The sequence below is a fragment of the Meles meles genome, chromosome 21 (genome assembly GCF_922984935.1).
Source record: "Meles meles chromosome 21, mMelMel3.1 paternal haplotype, whole genome shotgun sequence".
Classification (NCBI taxonomy): Eukaryota; Metazoa; Chordata; class Mammalia; order Carnivora; family Mustelidae; genus Meles; species Meles meles.
The window spans coordinates 20,462,232-20,482,175 of record NC_060086.1 but is presented as its reverse complement, the minus strand read 5'-3'; the positions used below and the strand labels follow the sequence as shown (position 1 = coordinate 20,482,175).

Genomic DNA, 19,944 nt, shown 5'->3' with positions numbered 1-19,944 from the left:
CTCTTTCTCTCTCTCTCTCTCTCTCTCTCTCTCCTTCCCCTCCCTCCCTCTCTCCTACTCGTTCCTTCCTTGGCTCCCACTCACCCTGACGTCACCCCTCCCCACAGTCATCTCAGCTTAGCTACCCCCGCCCCCACCCAGGGGTAGTCGCATCTCAGCCGGAGGAGGGGGGTGGTCTCCGGATTCGCCTCCCCTCCCCGCCCGGACGGGGCGCCACGTGGGGCGCAGGGGGCAGTGTGCCAACCTCCAGCCGCCCCGCAATGCGAAAAGAAGGGGCGGGGGCTGGAGGAGGGGCGTGGCAAGACAAGGGGCGGGGCGAGCGCATAGACTGACGGACAGGGCCGGCGCTGGCGGACTGAGGACAGGGACGCTAAGGCCTGTCCGTAGGTCTGCTGATCCTTTGACCAGTCAGCCTGTGGCTCCCATCCCCCCTCCGCCTCCACTAGAGCGAGTCCCCCACTCCCACCCCCGGGAGCCTGATTGATAGTGAGGGCGGCTTCAGCCAATCGCCCGCGGCGTCGGGGGCCGGGCCAGCCTCGGCTGGGCCGGTAAGAGCTGTCCGCCAGCTCGTGGTGCTGAAAAGAGCGCCCAAAGGCATTCTGAGGGAGGCCAGGAGGACAAAATAAATAAATAAATACATACATACATAAATCAAAGTTGAAGCTGCCTGGCAGCTGGCCGGGGTCATATACGCAAGAGAAGGGGGTCTCTCCTCCCCAGATCTTGGACTGTCGCCCCTTAGACTTCTCATAAACGTGGAAATTTGCCATTCTCCTGGAGGAGGGGAAATCCCATTTCACAGGAGCCGTGAAAGGGAAAGGGAAGTCCCGTGGGGAGGGGGGAAGTGTCTGAATGTGGGCAGGGGGCATACTGGGGAGCTGAACAAGCGTGAACCCAGCGGTGCCGCCCCTCGGCACCCTGGGAAGAGGAGATTCAGATTCCAGATGTGCTGGAAAGGCTGGGGGAAGGGGCTGTAATTACAGCTAAGACCAGAGTTTCCTTTGCCTCCCCTAGGGGCCGCGGGTGTGAGGATTACGGTCTGGCTCATGTGGTCCCTCCTTCCTCCATCTGCACTTCCTCCTTCTGCCTCCCCCCCCATCGCCCCCAAATAAATCCCAGGCCCCTCCCTTCGCCCGTCCCCAGGATCTGACGTGGGCTCGACACCTTTCTCAGCTTCTCCCTCCCGCAGCTCCAGTGCCCGAGCTTCGGCTCTCCAGGTTCCGCAACCCCCTCCCGTCCCCACCAAGCCCCGCTAGAGCTCAGTAGGGACCCTCCCGATCCTCGACCCCACCCTAGACCCCCAGAAGCTGTCTTGCCTTTCCCTACTCCCCCAGCCTGGGATCCAGCTAGCTCGATGGATCCACGCGCCCGAGCGAGAGGGTAACCCAGGCGACCCAGCCCCTTCGGCCTTCTCGGTCCCACCCCCTGCAGCCGGAGCCGCGCCCCCTCTCCCACAGACCCGATAGCAGAGGACAGAGGAGATTGGGCAAGGAGGGGTGGGATCCAGGCGACCCCCAGCCCAATTCTGCCCCTCCATCCCAAGGGACAGAGAAATTGTCTTCCTTGCTAACTGCTAACAGGAAAAAAAAAAAAAGGAAAAGGAAAAAAGAAAATTAAAGGGAAAGATAAAAGGAGACGGAGGAAAGGTGACAGCTAGATTATTTAGGAGAGGCGCAGAGAAGAGAAATCGGTGTGAGTCGCCATGGGGACTCCCAGGGCCCAGCACCCGCCGCCTCCCCAGCTGCTGTTCCTAATTCTGCTGAGCTGTCCCTGGATTCAGGGTAAGGACATGGGAGCGTGGGGGTAGGCCCTGGGATGGTCCCCACCTGGGTCCTCTACCATCCTTTCTCTGAACATCCTGGGCTTTCTGAGCTTCTGGGGGAGGAGGGGTACAGCTGACAGGGAAGGGGCAAGCCAGGGCATTCTGACTTGTACCTGGAGCCCTAACCCCCAATACTGAGAAGGTGGGGAAATGAATGAGGGGAGCTTTTACCAGCGTCTCAGGGGTTAAATCCAGGAAGAAGGGCTGGGGAAGTTGGGGGGATGTCTGTGGAGGCGGCAGAAGCATGCAGGGTACCTGGGTGGGAGATGGAGGTGCTGGGAGAGAGCCAGGCACTGCACGCACAAATGTTCTTGGATGTATGGACAAAGACAGATGAACAGAGGCAGTGCTCAGAGCCCATATATTCAGTCCTCTACTCTGACCCCTCGCCAGACTCCAGGGAAGCGGGCAGAGACTGCAGAGAATGAAAGAGAGAGAGAGGGAACCACACTGCAGAGATAGAAACCCAGAGATAAAGCTGGGCATTGCGGAAGCAAGGGCTAGGAGGCGCTGCCAGACCCTCTGCAGAGCTCCAGGGCTGGGGGAAGAGCACCATCGAGGGGAAAAGGAAGGTAGCACCGGGGCCCCTCTCCACTCCGCTGGCGCTGTCCAGGGTTCATAAAAGCCAAGACGCTCACGAAGGCCCACACAGCGTGGGAGGGGAGTGGGGTGGAGAGGAAGGTGTAGGGGTGCCGGGAACAGCTGGGAGCCCCTCCTCCACTCTTGGCTCTCAGCCCAGTCTGGGACCCTCTGAGCTCCTGCAGGCCCAGCTGACTGAGAGGGGAGGAAGAGCTCTAGAAAAGATTTTCTGGAGAAGGGAGGAGTGTGGGGCAGTGAAAGGGCTCACACAACTTCATCTCCTAGGTCTGCCCCTGAAGGAAGAAGAGGCACTACCAGAGCCTGGAAGTGAGGCCCCCACAGTAGCCTCTGAGGTTTTGGCTGAGCTGCTCCATGGGGCCCTGCTGAGGAGGGGTCCAGAGATGGGCTACCTGCCGGGTGAGGGCCCAGAGTGGCAGAAGTGACACAGAGAAAGAGGGAGGGACATTAACTCGAGGAGATGGGGACCCAAGCCAGTGATATTCAGCAAGAATTATCTCAGTTAGAGGGAGTCAAAATGGCATAGACAGAGAACCAGGGCAATTGAGACTGAATGATCAAGAGCCAGAGCCAGACAGAAAAACAGACCATCAGAGAGAAAGACAGATGGAAACTCAGAGAAGCAGAGTCTGAGGAATCGGGGGAGAGAGACCTAGAAAGAGAGAGAAATGCAGAGAGTAGCAGATTTAGAATCATAAAATCAGAGAGCCACAAGAATACTAAAGAGAGTAGAAGAGTTCCAGACAGAGCAAAAGAGAGAAAGAGGAGGGAGGAAGGGGTGCGCAGGAAAGGGAGCCAGACCTGAATGAGGAAGCGTGGAGAGTCTCAAGGAGACTGACCCAGTGGAAGGGCCTGGGTGGAGAGGTGGAGAGGGAGGGGTGGGGAGGTCCGGCTGTGGAAGCCTTGGGAGGACGTGTAGAGTTTGGGTGCAGAAGGGAGAGGTGGGGGCTTGCAACTTTGGGGTTCAGTGGGGGGAGCCCCCAGTTTCCCTCAGCCTTGCTCCCCACCCATGACCCACCAATTTGCTCTTTCTGCGCCCTGACTTACCTTGCACTGTCCCAGGATCTGATCCAGACCCCACACTAGCCACCCCTCCAGCCGGCCAGACTCTTGCAGCACCCTCCCTGCCACGGGCCACTGAGCCAGGGACGGGGCCTCTGACAACAGCTGTAACCCCTAAAGGGGGAAGGGGGGCAGGCCCCACCGCGCCAGAGCTGCTGACCCCGCCCCCGGGAACTACGGCCCCGCCCCTTCCTGGCCCCGCCTCCCCCGGCCCGCCCCTTGGGCCTGAGGGAGGAGAGGAGGAGACCACGACCACCATCATCACCACGACCACTGTTACCACCACGGTGACCAGCCCAGGTGAGGCGTCTGAAAGGGGGCGGGAACAGTGTGCAGGAGCATGAATGTGGGAGAGGAGGAAGGGGGACCGGAGGAGAGCCTGCTGGAAAAGTGTGGAAATAGGGGTCTGGGTACAGATGAGAAAGGGGCCTCTGCTCAATCATTTTTTGATTATCATTTGATTATTTATTATTATGGTGGGCGTGTGTCTACCCTTGCGGTGGGCCAGCACCGTTCTGTGTGTTTTATCTCTACTACAGTTGGGGAAGGGAGTTGTGGGCACGGGTGGGAGAGGGAGCCGCCGATAAAGATGGTGAGGGGTGCAGGGGACAAGACAGGCGAGGGTTGCTTGGCTGGGAGGGCAAGAGCACAGGGAATCAGTCAGCTCCAGTCACTTGTGTCTCTTTAGTTCTGTGTAATAACAACATCTCTGAGGGCGAAGGGCATGTGGAGTCTCCCGATCTGGGCAGCGCCGCCAGCCGCACCGCGGGGCTCTTGGACTGCACCTACAGCATCCATGTCTACCCTGGCTACGGCATTGAGATCCAGGTAACTGGACTTTGAAGCCCCCAAGCCCTTTCCTCTGGGCCCAGGTGTGTGCACAGGTTTGGCCTGGGAAACTTCCCTGACTCAGTGGGCCTGTGTTCTGAGGATCTCAGAGACTCTCCTGGAGTTCTCTAATGTGGCCAATGTCACGGTAGTATTTGGGCTGCCACACACAGGAGAAAGGGAGGCAGACGGTGGGGGTTTAGGGGTCACCCACCTTGACTGACTTGTCCTGTGGGGTGGGGGGGGGGCGGCGGTCTGGGTCTGGCCTTCTTTAGGTGCAGACGCTGAACCTATCTCGGGAGGAGGAACTCCTGGTGCTGGCTGGTGGGGGGACCCCAGGCCTGGCCCCCCGACTCCTGGCTAACTCCTCCATGCTGGGAGAAGGACAGGTCCTTCGGAGTCCAACCAACCGGCTGCTCCTGCACTTCCAGAGCCCACGGGTCCCAAGGGGCGGTGGCTTCAGGATCCACTATCAGGGTGAGGAGTCTGGGGAGCTGGTGGAAGGGTAGGGGCCACACTGGGCACAAGAGATATCTCTGGGAGGCATCTGAGCTTAAGGAGATGTCAGGGGCTTTTCCTCCTGTCTAGAACCTGGTGGGGGGCGGGCAGAGCCCTCAGAGGAGATCTATGCACACTTATTTTGCACACTCACAGACTCGGTGTGCACACCTCAGAGTGGCAGGTCATTGATTCACTCAACCAACGTTTGTTGAACACCCATTCATACCGGCCCTCTGTTGTCCATAGGGAGAGCAATCAACAAGCCAGATGTAAATCTTCCACGAACTCAGAATCTAGGTAAAGAGATGGACAAGTAATCAGGATGATTATGATTCAATGAGATAAGGACCTATAGCCCTATGATGAAGGAAACGCAGGCAGAGGGAACAAATTTCAAAGGGACCTACATTTCTCCTAAGGAATATAGGGACACCTTCTTGGAGGAGGTAACGAAGCTGGGACCGAAAAGAAGAGCTACAAGGGGAAGGGTGGGAAGGGAAGAATGAGGAAGACAGGTGTCCAGCTGGATGAAAAAGCATGATTCCCTTGAGGAGTTGAAGTAACTCAGCATGGAAGATAGAATTGCCCTAGCTGTGTTACCTGGGGTGACTTACTTAACCTTTCTGTGCCTCATGGTCTCATCTGAAAAATGGGAACCATAATACTTGGCTCATGGTATTATTAGGAAGACCAAATTAACTAATAACACAGTCAAGTGCTTAAAATAGTGTCTGGTCCACAATGAGAGCTCAGGAATGTCAGTCACTGCTACAGAAAAGCCCAGAAAGTGGTGGGAGAAAAGCAGGCTATAAGAAACCAGACTAAGGGAGCACCTGGGTGGCTCAGTGGGTTGAAGCCTCTGCCTTCGGCTTGGGTCGTGGTCCTGGGGTCCTGGAATGGAGCTGCTCAGCAGGAATTCTGCTTCCCTCTCTCTCTGCTTGCTTGTGATCTCTGTCTGTCAGATAAGTGGGTAAAATCTATAAAAAAAGAAAAAAGAAACCAGACTAGGAGGTTGGATTCAGATTAGGAAGGGCCTCATCGAATTCAGCAAGGGGTATAGACTGGAGACATTTTGAAATGTTTGAAGCAAGGTAGTGACAACCTCAGATTTGTGACCTAGAAAGATCCTGCTGACTTTGGGGGTGTAGGAGGGGACGGTATCCGTGCACGACTGCACTCAGGAGCACCCCCCCACACAGACAACCTACACGCAGGTGCACACCCGTACTCACCTGTGTGTGCAGGAACCTTCTCACAGAGCGAGCATCAGCTCTAGAACGTGTGTGCGCGTGGCAGCCTGCGATCCCATTCCAGACACTGCTGCCATCTCCCAAGTCCCTTCCTGTGCTCCTCAGAGAGGAACTGGGTTTGGGGCCAATGTCCCCTTCACATCACCTCATGGCCTTGCCTGCCCCTTGTGGGCCTTATCCAGGACACACACAACACGGATCTCTGCCTCACACCCTTTCCAGTTTCTCCTGAGGCCTCTGCTTGGGCCCCAGGAACTCCCATGCGCAAGGTGGAGGGGCCAGTGAGATGGGGGCCACGTAATTGGTGGTTGGGTTGGCAGGGAGCAAGGTCATGCCCGAAGGGGGTTGGGGGGACTGCCCTTCCAACATTACGAAATGGCTCCCCGCCGGCTCCCTTAAGCAGCCACTTCCCTAGGGCCCTGAAAATAGGACTCCAGACAAAGTGGAACATCTGGGGAAGCAGGGCTGTTGCATAAATTGGCCTTCATTACCTGCCTCGGTCTTCCCTGCTTTGCGGCTTCTCTATGTCCCTCTGGGACCGAGGCCCTGTTTAAGCCCTTCCCAGTCTCCACTAGCTGGGGCCTCTGGTCCAGAGTGGCCTCGTTAGCTTCTCTGAAAGGCCAAAGGTTCCATCACTGCTCGCCCCAAGCCCAGCAAACATTCCCATTTACACAACCCGGGTGCCAACCATTGTTTTGTGTGCTTCTCGGGGCACCCCCAAGGGTGGCCGTTGGCCCCTCCACCGCCGAGAGGATGAAGGGCTGTAGGGATGGCCCAGCCACCCCCAGGCATGCAGAGTCAGAAGGCAGATCCACAGACCCAACTCCCAGTCATTCATTCATCAAGCCTGAGGGACAAGGGCTTCAGATTTTCTGAGCACTTTCTCTGTGTGAGGTGCTTTGCATGTTTCTTTCCTTTAATTGGAAGGCTGATTGGCCAACGGTCGGACTTACCACTGCTGTTGACAGGTGACAGACCCCAAGGGGGCATCACCTGCCCAAGGTCATACAGCGAATAAATCGTGGAGCTAGAAGAAGTCAGGTGTGCCCATCTCCCAGTCCAGTTTGTTCAGTCACATACTACCTCTGGGCCGCATCGGTGGATCGGCTTGGCGGGGTTTTTGGGAGACAAAACAAGTGAGGCCAGTTCAGTCTCACCATGGCAATAGACAGCAGTTTACGTGATGATAAAAGTACGCGTGCACAGGTGTGGAGGCAAGAAAGAAACTAACTCTGTGGGAGAGGGGAGGGGCCAGGAAGACTTCCTGGAAGAGGTGGTACTTGAGTTACTTCTTGAAAGATGAGGAAGACCAGGTAAAGGACCTCGCAGGTAGGGGAAATGATGCGAAAAAATATGAAGTCACAAAGCTACCTTGTGTAGGCTCTGTGGGTTGTGGGTTTAAGAACTGAAGCTGGAGGTGTTGTGCTGGGTGCAGTGATGGAAGGGGTTGGAATGTCAGTCCAAAGCATTTGGGCTTGATTCTGTCGGTTGTGGAGAGCCATCAAGAGGCTAATATTGATTTAAACCACTGTGTTTGAGAAACTTTTGAGGTCTATCTCAGTAGACTGCAGACTCCGAAAGCACAAGACCTGGGTCCTTTTCACCTCTCTGCACTGGCACCGCCAAGGAAATGCTTACTGAATTTTGAAGCAGGGAGACCAGGTCTCTGACTTAATCACTCAGGGCTGCACAGTTAGCAAAAGCAAAGGCCCAGGCGAGCCGGTATCTCCCAAGCATGGCTACCCAGAGCCTGCCCCTCCTATAGAGACCCAGGTTTGGTACATCTCCTCCAGGAAGCCCTTCTTGATGAACTCTGCCTGGTCTGAAACAGACACATAGAACTATGTCAGGACCAAATTTAGAGTCCATTGTCTACGGTCAAGTCACTTCCTTCCTCCCTTCTTCCCTCCCTCCCTTCCTTCCTTCCTCTTTCCTTCCTTTTTAAGTTTAGATATTTAAGTAATCGTTACTCCATGAGTAACATGGAGCTCAAACACTGACCCCAAGATCAAGAGTCCCACGCTCTTCCGACTAAGCCTGCCAGCACCCACCCCCCCACAGCCGGCCCCAAGTCACTTTCTGTTTCTTTGTTTTATCTCCTGTGATTCCACAAGAATTTCAGGAGGCTTTCAAAAAAGAATGCAGCAAAATTAAATAAAATAAGAAGAAAGTGGGTACCAGGAAATGCTTATTAAAGATGACAAAAATAGAATGTGGATGGACAAGCCACTGTTGCTCGGAACAAGCCTTGATCTGGTTCTGAGCTTCTTAGCAGCACAAAAAGAGAGATCACTCAGTTCTCACTGCAAGAGAGGAGAAGAGAAACCAGTTCTTTAAGGAAAGCAAAGCCTTTCCTAGCCCTTCGCCTTCCCTGGGGGATTCATGGAGGGGGCACTGAGTACTAAGGTCTCCAATGACAAGATAGCCAAACTTCCCAAAGGAGTTTCATGCGGGCTCCTCTGGAGGAAAGCTGAGGCTCTGCTCCCACCACGCTCCTCAGCGGGGAGAAATCACTAGGAGTCACTTAACAACCCATTGCTACATCTGGAAAATGGATCACAGTCTTCCTGTGGCTACCTCAGAAGCACTGCATGAGCTCATTTTAGAAGCTGAGCAAGTTCTGCAGACACTATTTGTTATTTTTAGGGCTGGCTGGGTTCGCGGTGGCCAACTGACTTGCCCGAGGTTGCCCCGGCAAGTGAGTGTGAGAGGCAGAATTTCCTCAAGTCTCAGATACTTCATCTATAAAATGGAGGCCGAAATGGGTAGATTACAAAGACTAGGGGACAGAAGGGATGTTGAGATGACCTCTTCGTGAGACCCAGTGGCCGTGTGAGAGCTCCAGTAGGGAGCCCTCTCTGCCACCAGGGGACCTGAGAAGAGGGAAGCGTGTGCGAGGGGATTGGTGAGAGAGGTTGGCGTGGGAAAGCCAGTCTCCCTTCTCCCGGCTCTCCCCGATCCAGCCTACCTCCTGAGCTGCGGCTTCCCTCCCCGGCCGGCCCACGGGGACGTGAGCGTGACAGACCTGCACCCTGGGGGGACTGCCGCCTTCCACTGTGATTCCGGCTACCAGCTGCAGGGCGAGGAGACCCTTATCTGCCTCAACGGCACCCGACCAGCCTGGAGTGGCGAACCCCCCAGCTGCGTGGGTGAGTCTCCTGCATGCTAGGTGGGGCTTCTGTCCTGGGAGCCCCATTGGGCGGGTACTATCTTGGGGGTCTCTATCTTTGGCCAACATCCATCCTGAAGGGGTTTCTGCCTGGAAGAGTCCCTATCCTGGTGTCTCCATCTGGAGCCCTTCACACAGAAGGTGTCGACTCTTGGAGAACTGCCATCCTTGGCGGCAGCAGGAGGCGGAGGGGTGGTCTCCATCTGGGGATGTCCTGCCTAAAGGATTTCCGTATGGGCAGTCACCATTCTGGAGGTGTCTTCTTTCGGAGACTCCTTATGCTCAAGGAAACCATCCTGGAGGTCCGTATCTAGAGGTTCCCTATCGCAAAGAATCTTTATCCTGGGGATCCCATCTTGAAGATTTTCCATTTGAGGGCTTCAATTTTGGGGATCCCTCATACTCCCCATGCCAGGGTGTCCATACCTGGGGAGTGTTCATATCAGCAGGCTTTCCGTCCTAGGGAGGGTCCATGCTGGGGGGGCTGGTTCCCTACCCGGGTGGTGGCCTTGGAGAAGGTCCCATCCTCTGGGGTGAGCCTGTAGGGCAGAAAGCACTCTGAGGCTGAGTCCCAACCGAAGGTGTGGGTGTAACAGCTCTGAAGACAGGAGGACAAGTCACCTTCCCGTGTCCCCCCTCTACCCCTAGCATCCTGTGGTGGCACCATCCACAATGCTACACTGGGTCGCATTGTGTCCCCTGAGCCTGGAGGAGCAGCAGGGCCCAACCTCACCTGCCGGTGGGTCATCGAAGCAGCTGAGGGACGCCGGCTTCACCTGCACTTCGAGAGGGTCTCACTGGATGAGGACAATGACCGGTGAGGGTCTGGGTCTTGGCTCAGAGGTCCCCACCTGCGGGAAGTAGGAAGGCTGCGGTGGGGAGTCAGACAGACCTGGCGTGGATCCCAGTTAAAATGTGTGTTAAACGCAGATCAGTCCTTCCCCTTTCTTAGGCGGTATGGCTGTGCAAACATAGATGAGTTGCTGGCCCTGTCTGTCCCTCAGTTTCCTCTTCAGTAGAATGGAGATCACAGGACCTCCTTTGAAGGTTTCTGTGGGGATAAAGGTGTTGAGTTACAGGAAGTCCTTGGAAGGGAGTGAGCCCTGGAAATGTGTCTGTCTTCGCCATCATCACTGGTACCCCCTCTCGCCTCACGAACCACTACCTCAGCTCTGCCACTAGTTGCTATGTGACGAGGGGCAGGTGACTCTGGGCCTCCATTTCCTCATCTATAAGGTCAGGGAGAGATAAATCATGCTGACTCAAGGGCTCTTGTGAAAGAAAAGTAATGAGACAAAATGTGCGAAGGCTTAGCATACATGGGATGTAGTTGATGCTTGAAAATAACAGCTGTGAAAGCGAGTTAGAGCCGGCAAGAGATAAGCCAGCTTCTGAGGGGAAACTTCTGTCCATCCCAGGCTGATGGTGCGCTCAGGGGGCAGCCCCCTCTCCCCAGTCATCTATGACTCGGACATGGATGACGTCCCAGAGCGGGGTCTCATCAGTGATGCCCAGTCCCTTTATGTGGAGCTGCTTTCAGAGACACCCGCCAACCCCCTGCTGCTAAGCCTCCGATTTGAAGGTAAGTGTCCTCTCCCCACCCCCTCCCCCCCGGCACCAGGGATCCCAACTCCTGCACTTTGCCATCTGGCTGATGGCCGGGTATGGTCACAAGCACATACTCTGTCCCTGCTCATCTCTGTTTGGATGTCTGGAAACTAACTTCCTCCCCATCTCCAAACTACAAGGACCCCCTCCTGTGGACCTCTTCCAATTCCTGGGGTGGCTCTTCACATTTAAGTTTCATGGATGGCTGCATCCAGGTACACAGCCAAGAGACCGGGCACCTTCACCTCTCAGTGCTTTCCTCCGTGTTGGCTTCACCGTCAGTCAGGCTCTCAGTCTGTGGTGCCCCTAGTAGTTCAAACTGACATACCGCCAACATAGCAAGTCCATCAGAAAGAGAAAGGGTACTGCTTTCCTAAGAGCTTCAGCAAAAATGCCAGGGAGGGCTCTCATTTCTCTGGCTTAGGTCATTAGCCAATCAGGGAAGGGAAGGGCGGTTGGTGTTATGATTGGCAGACCCATATCACATGACCATCCATAGTTGGCCCCAACTGGACCTCCTAGACTGGAAATGGGGGAGGCTTGTGTCCCAAAATGCAAGTAGGAGTGCCTTGAACAGAATACAGGGGTCTAGATGCTGGACAGGTAGAAACAAGGAGGTCAGTGATCGTGGAAGAAGAGGCATTTGAGCTGGGCCTTACTGGATAGAGAGACTTTATTTTATTTTATTTTATTTATTTTTTAGAGAGTGAGAGAGAGAGGAGTGGGGAGGGGCAGAAGGAGAGAGAGAATTCCAAGCAGAACTTCACGCTCAGTGTAGAGCCTGACGTGGGGCTCAGTCTCACAACCCTGAGACCAAGACCTGAGTGGAGACCAAGAGCCAGACCCTTAACCACCTGAGCTACCCAGGTGCCCCTAGGGTAGAGAGCGTTTTAAAAGAGGGAGATTAGAGGTGAGCACCTCAGGTGAAAGCAACAGTAAAGAGGTAGAGAAAGGCCTGGTATATTTGGGAAAGAGGGAATTTCAGCGTGACTGGATTAGAGGATCTGTGCAAGCAGTAGCAGGAGAGAGATAAAGAAAGTGAAATGCTCAGAGACAGGAGGGGTTGGTTTCTGGTGTGAATCAAAGGAGCAATGGATTTGGCACTGGCCCCTGATGGACACATAGGATTTGGGCTTGAGACCTCATCAGGTTGTAAGGAACAGTGAACCAGAAGAGCAGATCTGAAAAACAAACTGCCTGTTAGACTTGCAAATGTGCAAAGAATTCCGAGGTCTGAGGTCTGCCTCCCTGGCTGTGGGCCATTGCTGCTCTATGAGCTTCACACTCCTCCCCACGGATCGTTCTGCAGCTGAGCTATGATCAATCACGTGGGCAAAAGCGAAAATGTTCTCCAAATGTTCTTTTTTGCTGAGTTAGTCCAAAGTCAAAATTGAGTAGCTTCTGCATTTGTTGTACTTTGGGATTCTAGCCACAACATGGGTAATCAAGGGTGGGGAGAATTTTTTTTTTTTTTTTTAAGATTTCTTTATGGACTGCCTGGGTGGCTCAGTTGTTTAATTGGACAACTCTTGGTTTCAGCTCAGGTCATGATCTCAGGGTTGTGAGATCAAACCCCAAGTCAGGCTCAGCTCTCAGTGGGGAGTCTACATGAGATTCTCTCTCCCCACCTCTCTCTGCCTCTCCCCACCCCTGCACTCTCTCTCTCTCCCTCTAAGATTTATTTATTTACTTTAGGGAGAGAGAGACACACACGGAGAGCATGAGCGGGGCGGGGGGGGGGGGGCGCTCACAGAAGGAGAGTGAGAATCCACAAGCAGACTCTCCGATGAGTGCAGAGCCCAGTGCGGCCTCCACTGGGTCTCACGACCCAAACCAAGAGTTGGACCCTTAACCGACTGAGCCACTCAGGCGCTCCTCTAAAGGTACCCTTTCCCCTCCCTCCTCTGCACTTTCCAAAACCAAGTGACTCTGACTAGGATTCAAGCAATCTGGGTTTGAGACCTGATTCTGTGTGACATTGGGCAAGCGGTTTTTTGGTCTGTGGACCTCAGTTTCCTCATCTGTAGAATGGGGGCTGGGAATTGACTAGCCTAGGGGTTTCCCATCAGCGGCCAGGAAGGTAACAAAAATGTGTGAGTGAGAAGCGTTAGGATTTGGGGGAGACTGGAGAGTGAAAGCTAAGCCCAAAGGCATTCCATTTTAAACAACCCACTGAGCAGCCAAACAACACTTGAACTCAACCCAAGAGTCCCCAGTCTGAGATCCCCTAAGGCCTGTCCTCGTGCTTACTTTCTGTGACTGACCCCTCTCTAGCCTTTGAAGAAGATCGCTGCTTCGCTCCCTTCCTGGCACATGGCAATGTCACCACCACAGACCCAGAGTACCGCCCAGGGGCACTGGCCACCTTCTCGTGCCTCCCAGGATATGCCCTGGAGCCCCCTGGCCCCCCAAATGCCATCGAATGTGTGGATCCCACAGAACCCCACTGGAATGACACAGAGCCAGCCTGCAAGGGTGAGCCCCCCACATCCCTAGGAGTTCCCTCTGCAGACTAGCCGTCCCCTGTCTCCTGCCTCCCCCACCACCACCAGCTGGAGATCTTATGAAGGCCATTCAGGAAGGAGACTTGTATATCCAAACCCAGTAAACCCAGACCTTGGGGAAATCCTTGTCCTTTTCAGAGATCGTTTTTCTCAGCCGAATAATTGGTGGGTTGCAATTTAGGGGTTGCAACCCAAATGTCTTGAAGAGCTCTAGCTGGAGCTGTCTTGGGATGGGCGGGGTAATGCATAGACTGGGGAGTGGGCGGGGCTATGTGGGCGGGGCTAAATGAGAGCAAGGGGAGGATTGGGCACAGGTAATTAAGAGGGAGCCTGTGAGGCAGTATGGTGCCCACAGCCGGGAGTAGGTAGACCCTCGGTGAAATGAAGACGGTAAGTTCGGAATCTGCACCCTCTTCTCCCCCAGCTATGTGCGGAGGGGAGCTGTCAGAGGCTGCTGGTGTGGTCCTCTCTCCCGACTGGCCCCAGAGCTACAGCCCCGGCCAGGACTGCGTGTGGGGCCTGCACGTCCAGGAGGAGAAGCGCATCTTGCTCCAAGTTGAAATGTACGTTAGGGTGCTGCCGGGGGCGTGATGGGTGTGGGCTCCGTGAAGTGTGGTATGACAACACTGTAGCCTGCTCCGTGAGTCTGGCTGGCTACCCAAGGTGAAAGAGGTGACTAAGGGTTCAGGACAGGGTTGTGGGGTGTCAGGGAGACCTAGGAACAAGTCGCTTTTGATTTGTCCAGGTGATTCTGGACAAGGACATGGGTCATGCAGGGGCTTCTGCAGGGGCTGCAGTGAAAGGGGGGCTCTGGCCCTGTGTCTCTGGCTCTTTGGCTGTTTCAAGGCTGCCCCTGGAGTGGTTTCCAGGAACCCAGGCCCAAACTGTGGCCTGGTCACCAGCACATGAGGTGGCGGTGGGTGTGGCGAGAAGCCAGTGAGCTGATTTGGGATGAGATGGCCCTGTGACCGGGTCGGAACAAGGACTGGGCATGGATGGCCCCAAGGCAGATACTCCCAGCTGCTCCTGGAGTTGGGCCGGTGGTAAAAGAACATGGCCTGTGACTGGTCGGAGCTGGACTTGAGAGAGAGACTGTGCATCCCCAGGGAGGGAGGAGGGACCGGAGAGTGCGAGGAGTTCTTGAGGAGCTGGGCTGGAAATCAGAAACAGGAACTCGAAGAGCCACAGAACAAGTGGAACCCGGAGGGGGCTAGCATAGAGAAGCCCATAATTGCTTAAACGGCAGCCAGACTTGGGATGGGGAAATGTGGACAGGGCTGGAGAGCAGGTGGGGTTCCTAATGAAATGAGTTACTGACTGGGCAGAACCGCATAGAGGGGCGAATTGTAACCCACCCTGCACATCTGGTTCCAATCTCTGCAGCCTAAATGTGCGTGAAGGGGACATGCTGACACTCTTCGATGGGGACGGTCCCAGCGCCCGAGTCCTGGCGCAGCTGCGGGGACCTCAACCGCGCCGCCGCCTCCTCTCCTCTGGGCCCGACCTCACGCTACAGTTCCAGGCACCGCCAGGGCCCCCAAACCCAGGCCTGGGGCAGGGTTTCGTGTTGCATTTCAAAGGTACCGAGGTCTAGGGTCCTGAAATGCCCAGGGGCTCGGCAAGCCAGAGATCCCAGGAGGAGCAAGGCCCCCGAGTTTGGAAGGGCGCCCCGAGTCAGTCGCAGCACAGCTTCCAAACTCGCTGTCTCTCCCCTGCAGAGGTCCCGAGGAACGACACGTGCCCGGAGCTGCCCCCTCCAGAGTGGGGCTGGAGGACGGCTTCCCACGGGGACCTGATCCGGGGCACGGTGCTTACCTATCAGTGTGAGCCTGGGTATGAGCTGCTGGGCTCCGACATTCTCACCTGCCAATGGGACCTGTCCTGGAGCGCAGCGCCGCCCGCCTGCCAAAAGAGTGAGCTCGGGCCCCGCCCCTGCCCGTCGGGGTTTCGCCGCTTCGCAACCCCTCTGCGTCTGGCTAAAGTTCCTTTTTGCCCCTGCTCCCGACCCGGCCGAGTTTCTCATCCCTTCCCTCTGGATTCTGCCCGGATCTTACTCAGGCCCCGCCCCTTTAACCCTTTGGGTTCCACCCCTCTGATCCTCGGTGTCCCGAAACTGCCCCAGGCGGACCCCACTCTCACCTCTCGTGCACTGTCTGAGCTCTGACCCGGTTTCCTCTGGGTCGCGCCTCACTTTCTCCTGGTCCCGCCCCCATCGCCTCCTGGCCCCGCCTCTTCCGCGTCAGAGTCCCGCCCCCGGCCCCACCCCGTCCGACTCTCAGCTCCGCTCTTCCCCTTCTGTACTATTCTCCAGTCTCAATCTCCCACCCTTGACGTTACGGGGAGTCAGTTTGCTGGGGCCTAGGCTGGTCAGAGAACTTGGTTCTCTGCAGTCACTGGTTACTGCAGTCATCGAAGCCACATGCTGGGTTGGGGTTATGCATTGGAGCTGGGGTTCCTCCTGACCTTGACGGAGCCCACAGTTCAAAAGGGGGACCCTTAAACAGCTCAGGGTATTCCAAAGCCGTAACTTCAGGGTGTTTCCGGGCAAAAGACTTAACATCCGAGTTTTCACACAGTACCTGTGCGTGCGAACAGTTTAGCAGGTGCTATAAATAAGGAAGAAGCACTGTGGGAAGGGGGGCGAGGGGGCTCATTGTTTCAGGCAGGGGAGATTTCACTGAGGAGGTGATATTTGGAGGAGCTGGGAGCGTCTATCTCTTAGTATAGCAAAAGGGGTGGCGTCTTGGCATTTTCTCCAAATTTTGGGAAGCCTGCTGCCAGGATATGGGACTGTTGGTCTTCCACCTGGCCCTGGGGGGCAATGGTGGGACCAATAACCTGAAGTTAAGTTCAGGAAGGCAGATTTGGCCTGGATACAAAGAAAAATTTCTGGTTGAGACAGCTCCCCATCTCTAGAAGGAGTGACAGGATGTCCAGTCTGAAACCCAGCCAGGACCCAGAGGGGACAGGCTCTGTGGCCAAGGCAGCACACTGAGCCTGAAGCTGAGCTGAAAGCCAAATCTCTGAATGTCAGCCCAGTGCTCTGGGACCGTGGACCAGTTATTTCCCCCACCCTGAGCCCTGCGAGATGAGTCTCACTGACCTCAGGATCATCAGGGTATAGATGCTGTGCTTGTAAAGCGCTTAGCAGAGGTCCGTATACAAGAAATGGCTCTGATTGTTACTTGCGCAACAAGGTTGTAAAGGGCAGGCTATGCAAATGAGCAGAGGGCACTGGGGATGCCGGGAATAAGGAAGGAGGGGAGCAGGAGGGCCGCTGTCCCCCTAAGATCCACCGCGTGGGGCTGGTGGCTCCAGGGTGTAGCTCCTAGGCTCTGGTAACAGGGGCAGAAGACTTCACATTTCATTCTCAGATGGGGGCCTGGCTTGTCCCCACCGCTCTTTTCTGGAAAAAGCCCGAAAGCTAAAATGCACCGAATTTTACATTTTCCCAACTTCTGATCTCTCCATCTGGAGGAAATGGTGGGAGATGGGGAGGTGCTTAGCGGGAAGATGGCCCACGGCTCTGGCGTCTCCCCGTCCTCAGCTTCCGGGAGGGCTTTTAGGGCTCCCCCTGAACTTGCTTTCCTGCCAACAGTCATGACTTGTGCCGACCCTGGTGAGATCACCAACGGGCACCGTACCACCTCTGACGCTGGCTTCCCAGTGGGCTCCCACGTCCAGTACCGCTGTCTGCCAGGGTACAGCCTGGAGGGGGCGGCAGTACTCACTTGCTACAGCCGGGACACGGGCACACCCAAGTGGAGCGACCGGGTCCCCAAGTGTGCCTGTGAGTCTGGGGACATCCTGGGAAGGGTGGCTGGGTGGCCTGCTCAGCAGGGGGCCAACAGCTGACAGACGTTATGCCCCGCAGTGAAGTATGAGCCGTGCCTGAACCCAGGGGTGCCGGAGAACGGCTATCAGACGCTGTACAAGCATCACTACCAGGCGGGCGAGTCTCTGCGCTTCTTCTGCTACGAGGGCTTTGAGCTCATCGGCGAGGTCACCATCACCTGTGTGCCCGGCCACCCCTCCCAGTGGACCAGCCAGCCCCCACTCTGCAAAGGTGCCTGGGCAGACCGGGCAGGAGGGGGCACAGCAGGGTCTGGGGAGCTACGGGGCTGGGAAAGTCAGGGAGCAGCAAATTTGCGAACGACTGACCGAGCTCCCCATTCACCTCCTGTGGGCTCTGATCCTCACAGGAACATCCAGTGGTCCTGGGGAACCTCAAGGTCATGGAACTGTCCTAAGGGAGGTAGCAGAGGGGGCCTTGGTTTGGAAGTCTCCTTGCTCTCTGACTAGGTCTCAAGTTTCCCCCATTTTTGACAAATTCTATAGACCGATTAGTTTGGACCACCCAAGAAACCTGAAATTTTAGGGGTCTGGAGAAAGAGGAAGAAGGCCCTGCCTTGACCAGTCTTCCCCTGCCCCCACCAAGGGAAGGATAAAGTTTAGGTTGAGCAGAGGGCAGAGAGAACCAGGCTGTCCAGCCCAGCCCCACTGGGCTCCCGGCCTCTACCCAGCCTCCTTCCCTCCCTGGCTCAGACCCCGTCCCCTCCCCCTCCTCTCCCTGCAGTGGCCTATGAGGAGCTCCTGGACAACCGAAAACTGGAAGGTCAGTGAGGGCACAGGTGGAGACCCAGGCCTGGCTGAGTCGGGAGGGCAAGGCAGAGGCCGGGGGCAGAAGGCCAGGCCCCGGATGGGTGAAGCCCAGGGTTCGAGGCCCAGGGCAAGAGGCTGGGAGAGGCCAGTGGGCTGGGCCCAGGCCCAGCTCACTGGCCTCTCCTCTCCCTAGTGACCCAGACTACAGACCCGTCGAGGCAGCTGGAGGGTGGGAACCTCGCCTTGGCCATCCTGCTGCCCCTAGGCCTGGTCATTGTCCTCGGCAGTGGCGTTTACATATACTACACCAAGTAAGGACCCTGCTCGGGGAGCTGCTAGCCAGGGCAGCTGTCCTGCCTGCCTGGCACAGAAGACAGGGTGAGGGGGGGGTTGGGGGCTCACCTCTGGATAAGCCCCTCTATCTCCTCCCTCTCGCAGACTACAGGGAAAATCCCTCTTCGGCTTCTCGGGCTCCCATTCCTACAGCCCCATCACTGTGGAGTCAGACTTCAGCAACCCACTGTATGAAGCTGGGGTGAGCCCTTCCCCTGAGAGCCCTTCCCCTTCTCCCCTGGAGAGCCCCATCTCTCAGTTCCCCCAGGGCTCCAGAACTTTCTCTCAAAGTCTCTGTACTACCCATCTTGGGGATTTCAAACTCAGCTACCTACAAAGGCCACATCGGTGAACACAGCGAGTCAGGCGTGCATGGTGGGGAGTGGCGGCGTGGTGGGGACTGGGGCTAAGTGGCCAACTTGTGCCCGTCTGCAGTGGAAACTTAGGCCCAACTGCCAGGTCTTCCTGTTGCTCAGGACAACCCAGAAACTCAAATTTGTGTGTGATTGTTAAGATACTATAAGATGAACCAGGTATCCCTTGGGGCCAGATACAGCCCTGTTCCCTGCTCCCCCATGGCTCCCAAACCTCATGGTCAATGTTATTTTAAAAACCCAGGGTCTTTCCCCTCCCTGGTGGATGCCTCGTCCCATTTTGTTCCCTCCTCCATCCCCATCCCGCTCTAGCAACTGATCCCCTCTCTCTCTCCAGGATACACGGGAGTATGAAGTTTCCATCTGAAGCCCAAGACTAAGGCTGCAGGACCCAGGACGCCCCTCCCCTTCCCATTCCAGGCAGGGAGGAGTACAGGACCTTGTCTCTGGCTCCTTTCCTCTCTGCTGTGTAAATAGTCTCCTGGTCCCATGAGGGGGCTTTGATGGCCCTGGGGACCCTACCATAAATAAACCAGCATCCTGCCGCCCAAGCCTCCTCTTCTCAGTTGCCAAACAAGGGGCCTGCCCCTCCCCTCCAGCCCTACTGGCTTTTGGACCCTGGGAGGGGAACTCAGCCCCCCTGCAACTCCTGGGGCCCCTCTGGCCCAGGGTACCCCCCCAAGAACTGCCTGAGAGCTGTGTTGTTCCTTTTGGCCTTGAAGGCTTTTCCCAGATGCTCTGGCCCCGGGCTTCACCCCTGGGCTCTGGAGGGTCAGAAGAAGAGGGATGAAGGGGGAAAGCAGGGACGCGGCCCCCTACCCACTTCGCGCCATCTCCCAACCCACAGTCTCCCCACCTTCGCTTCTGGATTTTTGGTTTTGAGCAATAAACAGAAAACCACCATTTGTAACTAGGCTGGTGGGGTGTGGGAAGGTGGGTCACAGAGTGGCCTGGAGAGAGGCCTGGGGAAAGGGGAACGATTTGGGAAAAGATGGAGTTCCAAGATGGGACCGGACGATGTCAAGAGCCCCCTCTGGGCCTCAGCTGTCTCTGTCTATGCCCCGCCCCTTGCTTTCCGCTTCTAGGCTCTTTTAGCCAGGAGACAACTGTAGCCACCTCCCCCACTTGGCAGGACACAAACAGCCCTCCGTTTCATGACCAGTCCACCTAAAATGCACTCTCCTTTTGAGAATGTTTGTATTCATCCAAGTGTGCCATTCTTTCTTCCCCCAATTTTTTTGGACCTATAAGTATATCCACTATTAGGTGTCTACTAAGTAATGGTCAGATTTGT

General features: G+C 56.0%; 1 protein-coding gene and 1 long non-coding RNA gene across 5 annotated transcripts; one reads left to right on the top strand and one right to left on the bottom strand.

The window, feature by feature from the left end:
* Nucleotides 1-1,125: 1,125 nt before the first annotated feature.
* On the top strand, nt 1,126-19,553 carry SEZ6L2 (seizure related 6 homolog like 2). 4 transcript variants are annotated; one of them, XM_045993804.1, is made up of 18 exons: nt 1,126-1,781; nt 2,687-2,818; nt 3,482-3,781; nt 4,170-4,309; nt 4,585-4,786; nt 9,024-9,209; nt 9,878-10,046; nt 10,648-10,811; nt 13,112-13,312; nt 13,766-13,904; nt 14,725-14,921; nt 15,060-15,254; nt 16,940-17,131; nt 17,216-17,407; nt 17,918-17,956; nt 18,137-18,254; nt 18,357-18,478; nt 18,988-19,553. In XM_045993804.1, the coding sequence occupies exons 1-17, from the start codon at nt 1,703-1,705 to the stop codon at nt 18,469-18,471; spliced, it is 2,760 nt and encodes a 919-aa protein (XP_045849760.1). In that variant the 5' UTR covers nt 1,126-1,702; the 3' UTR covers nt 18,472-18,478; nt 18,988-19,553. The 4 variants fall into 4 exon arrangements, with proteins under 4 accessions (XP_045849760.1, XP_045849762.1, XP_045849759.1 ...); XM_045993806.1 differs by having other exon boundaries at nt 1,128-1,781; nt 3,494-3,781; nt 18,382-18,478; XM_045993803.1 differs by having other exon boundaries at nt 1,130-1,781; nt 18,382-18,478.
* LOC123933983 lies at nt 5,323-15,265 on the bottom strand. The gene is made up of 4 exons (XR_006816718.1): nt 15,157-15,265; nt 9,963-10,080; nt 9,656-9,768; nt 5,323-8,363 (listed from the first exon to the last, which is right to left on the bottom strand). It is a non-coding gene; the product is annotated as an uncharacterized LOC123933983 (long non-coding RNA).
* Nucleotides 19,554-19,944: the final 391 nt, after the last annotated feature.

What these genes read in the sequence shown, in the direction of transcription:
- SEZ6L2 (XM_045993803.1), top strand. Translation starts at nt 1,703, where the DNA reads ATGGGGACTCCCAGGGCCCAGCACCCGCCGCCTCCCCAGCTGCTGTTC. An exon ending in GAGCTGTCCCTGGATTCAGG is followed by an intron (nt 1,782 to 2,686) that starts GTAAGGACATGG and finishes TTCATCTCCTAG; the next exon opens with GTCTGCCCCTGAAGGAAGAA. An exon ending in GCTAAGCCTCCGATTTGAAG is followed by an intron (nt 10,812 to 13,111) that starts GTAAGTGTCCTC and finishes ACCCCTCTCTAG; the next exon opens with CCTTTGAAGAAGATCGCTGC.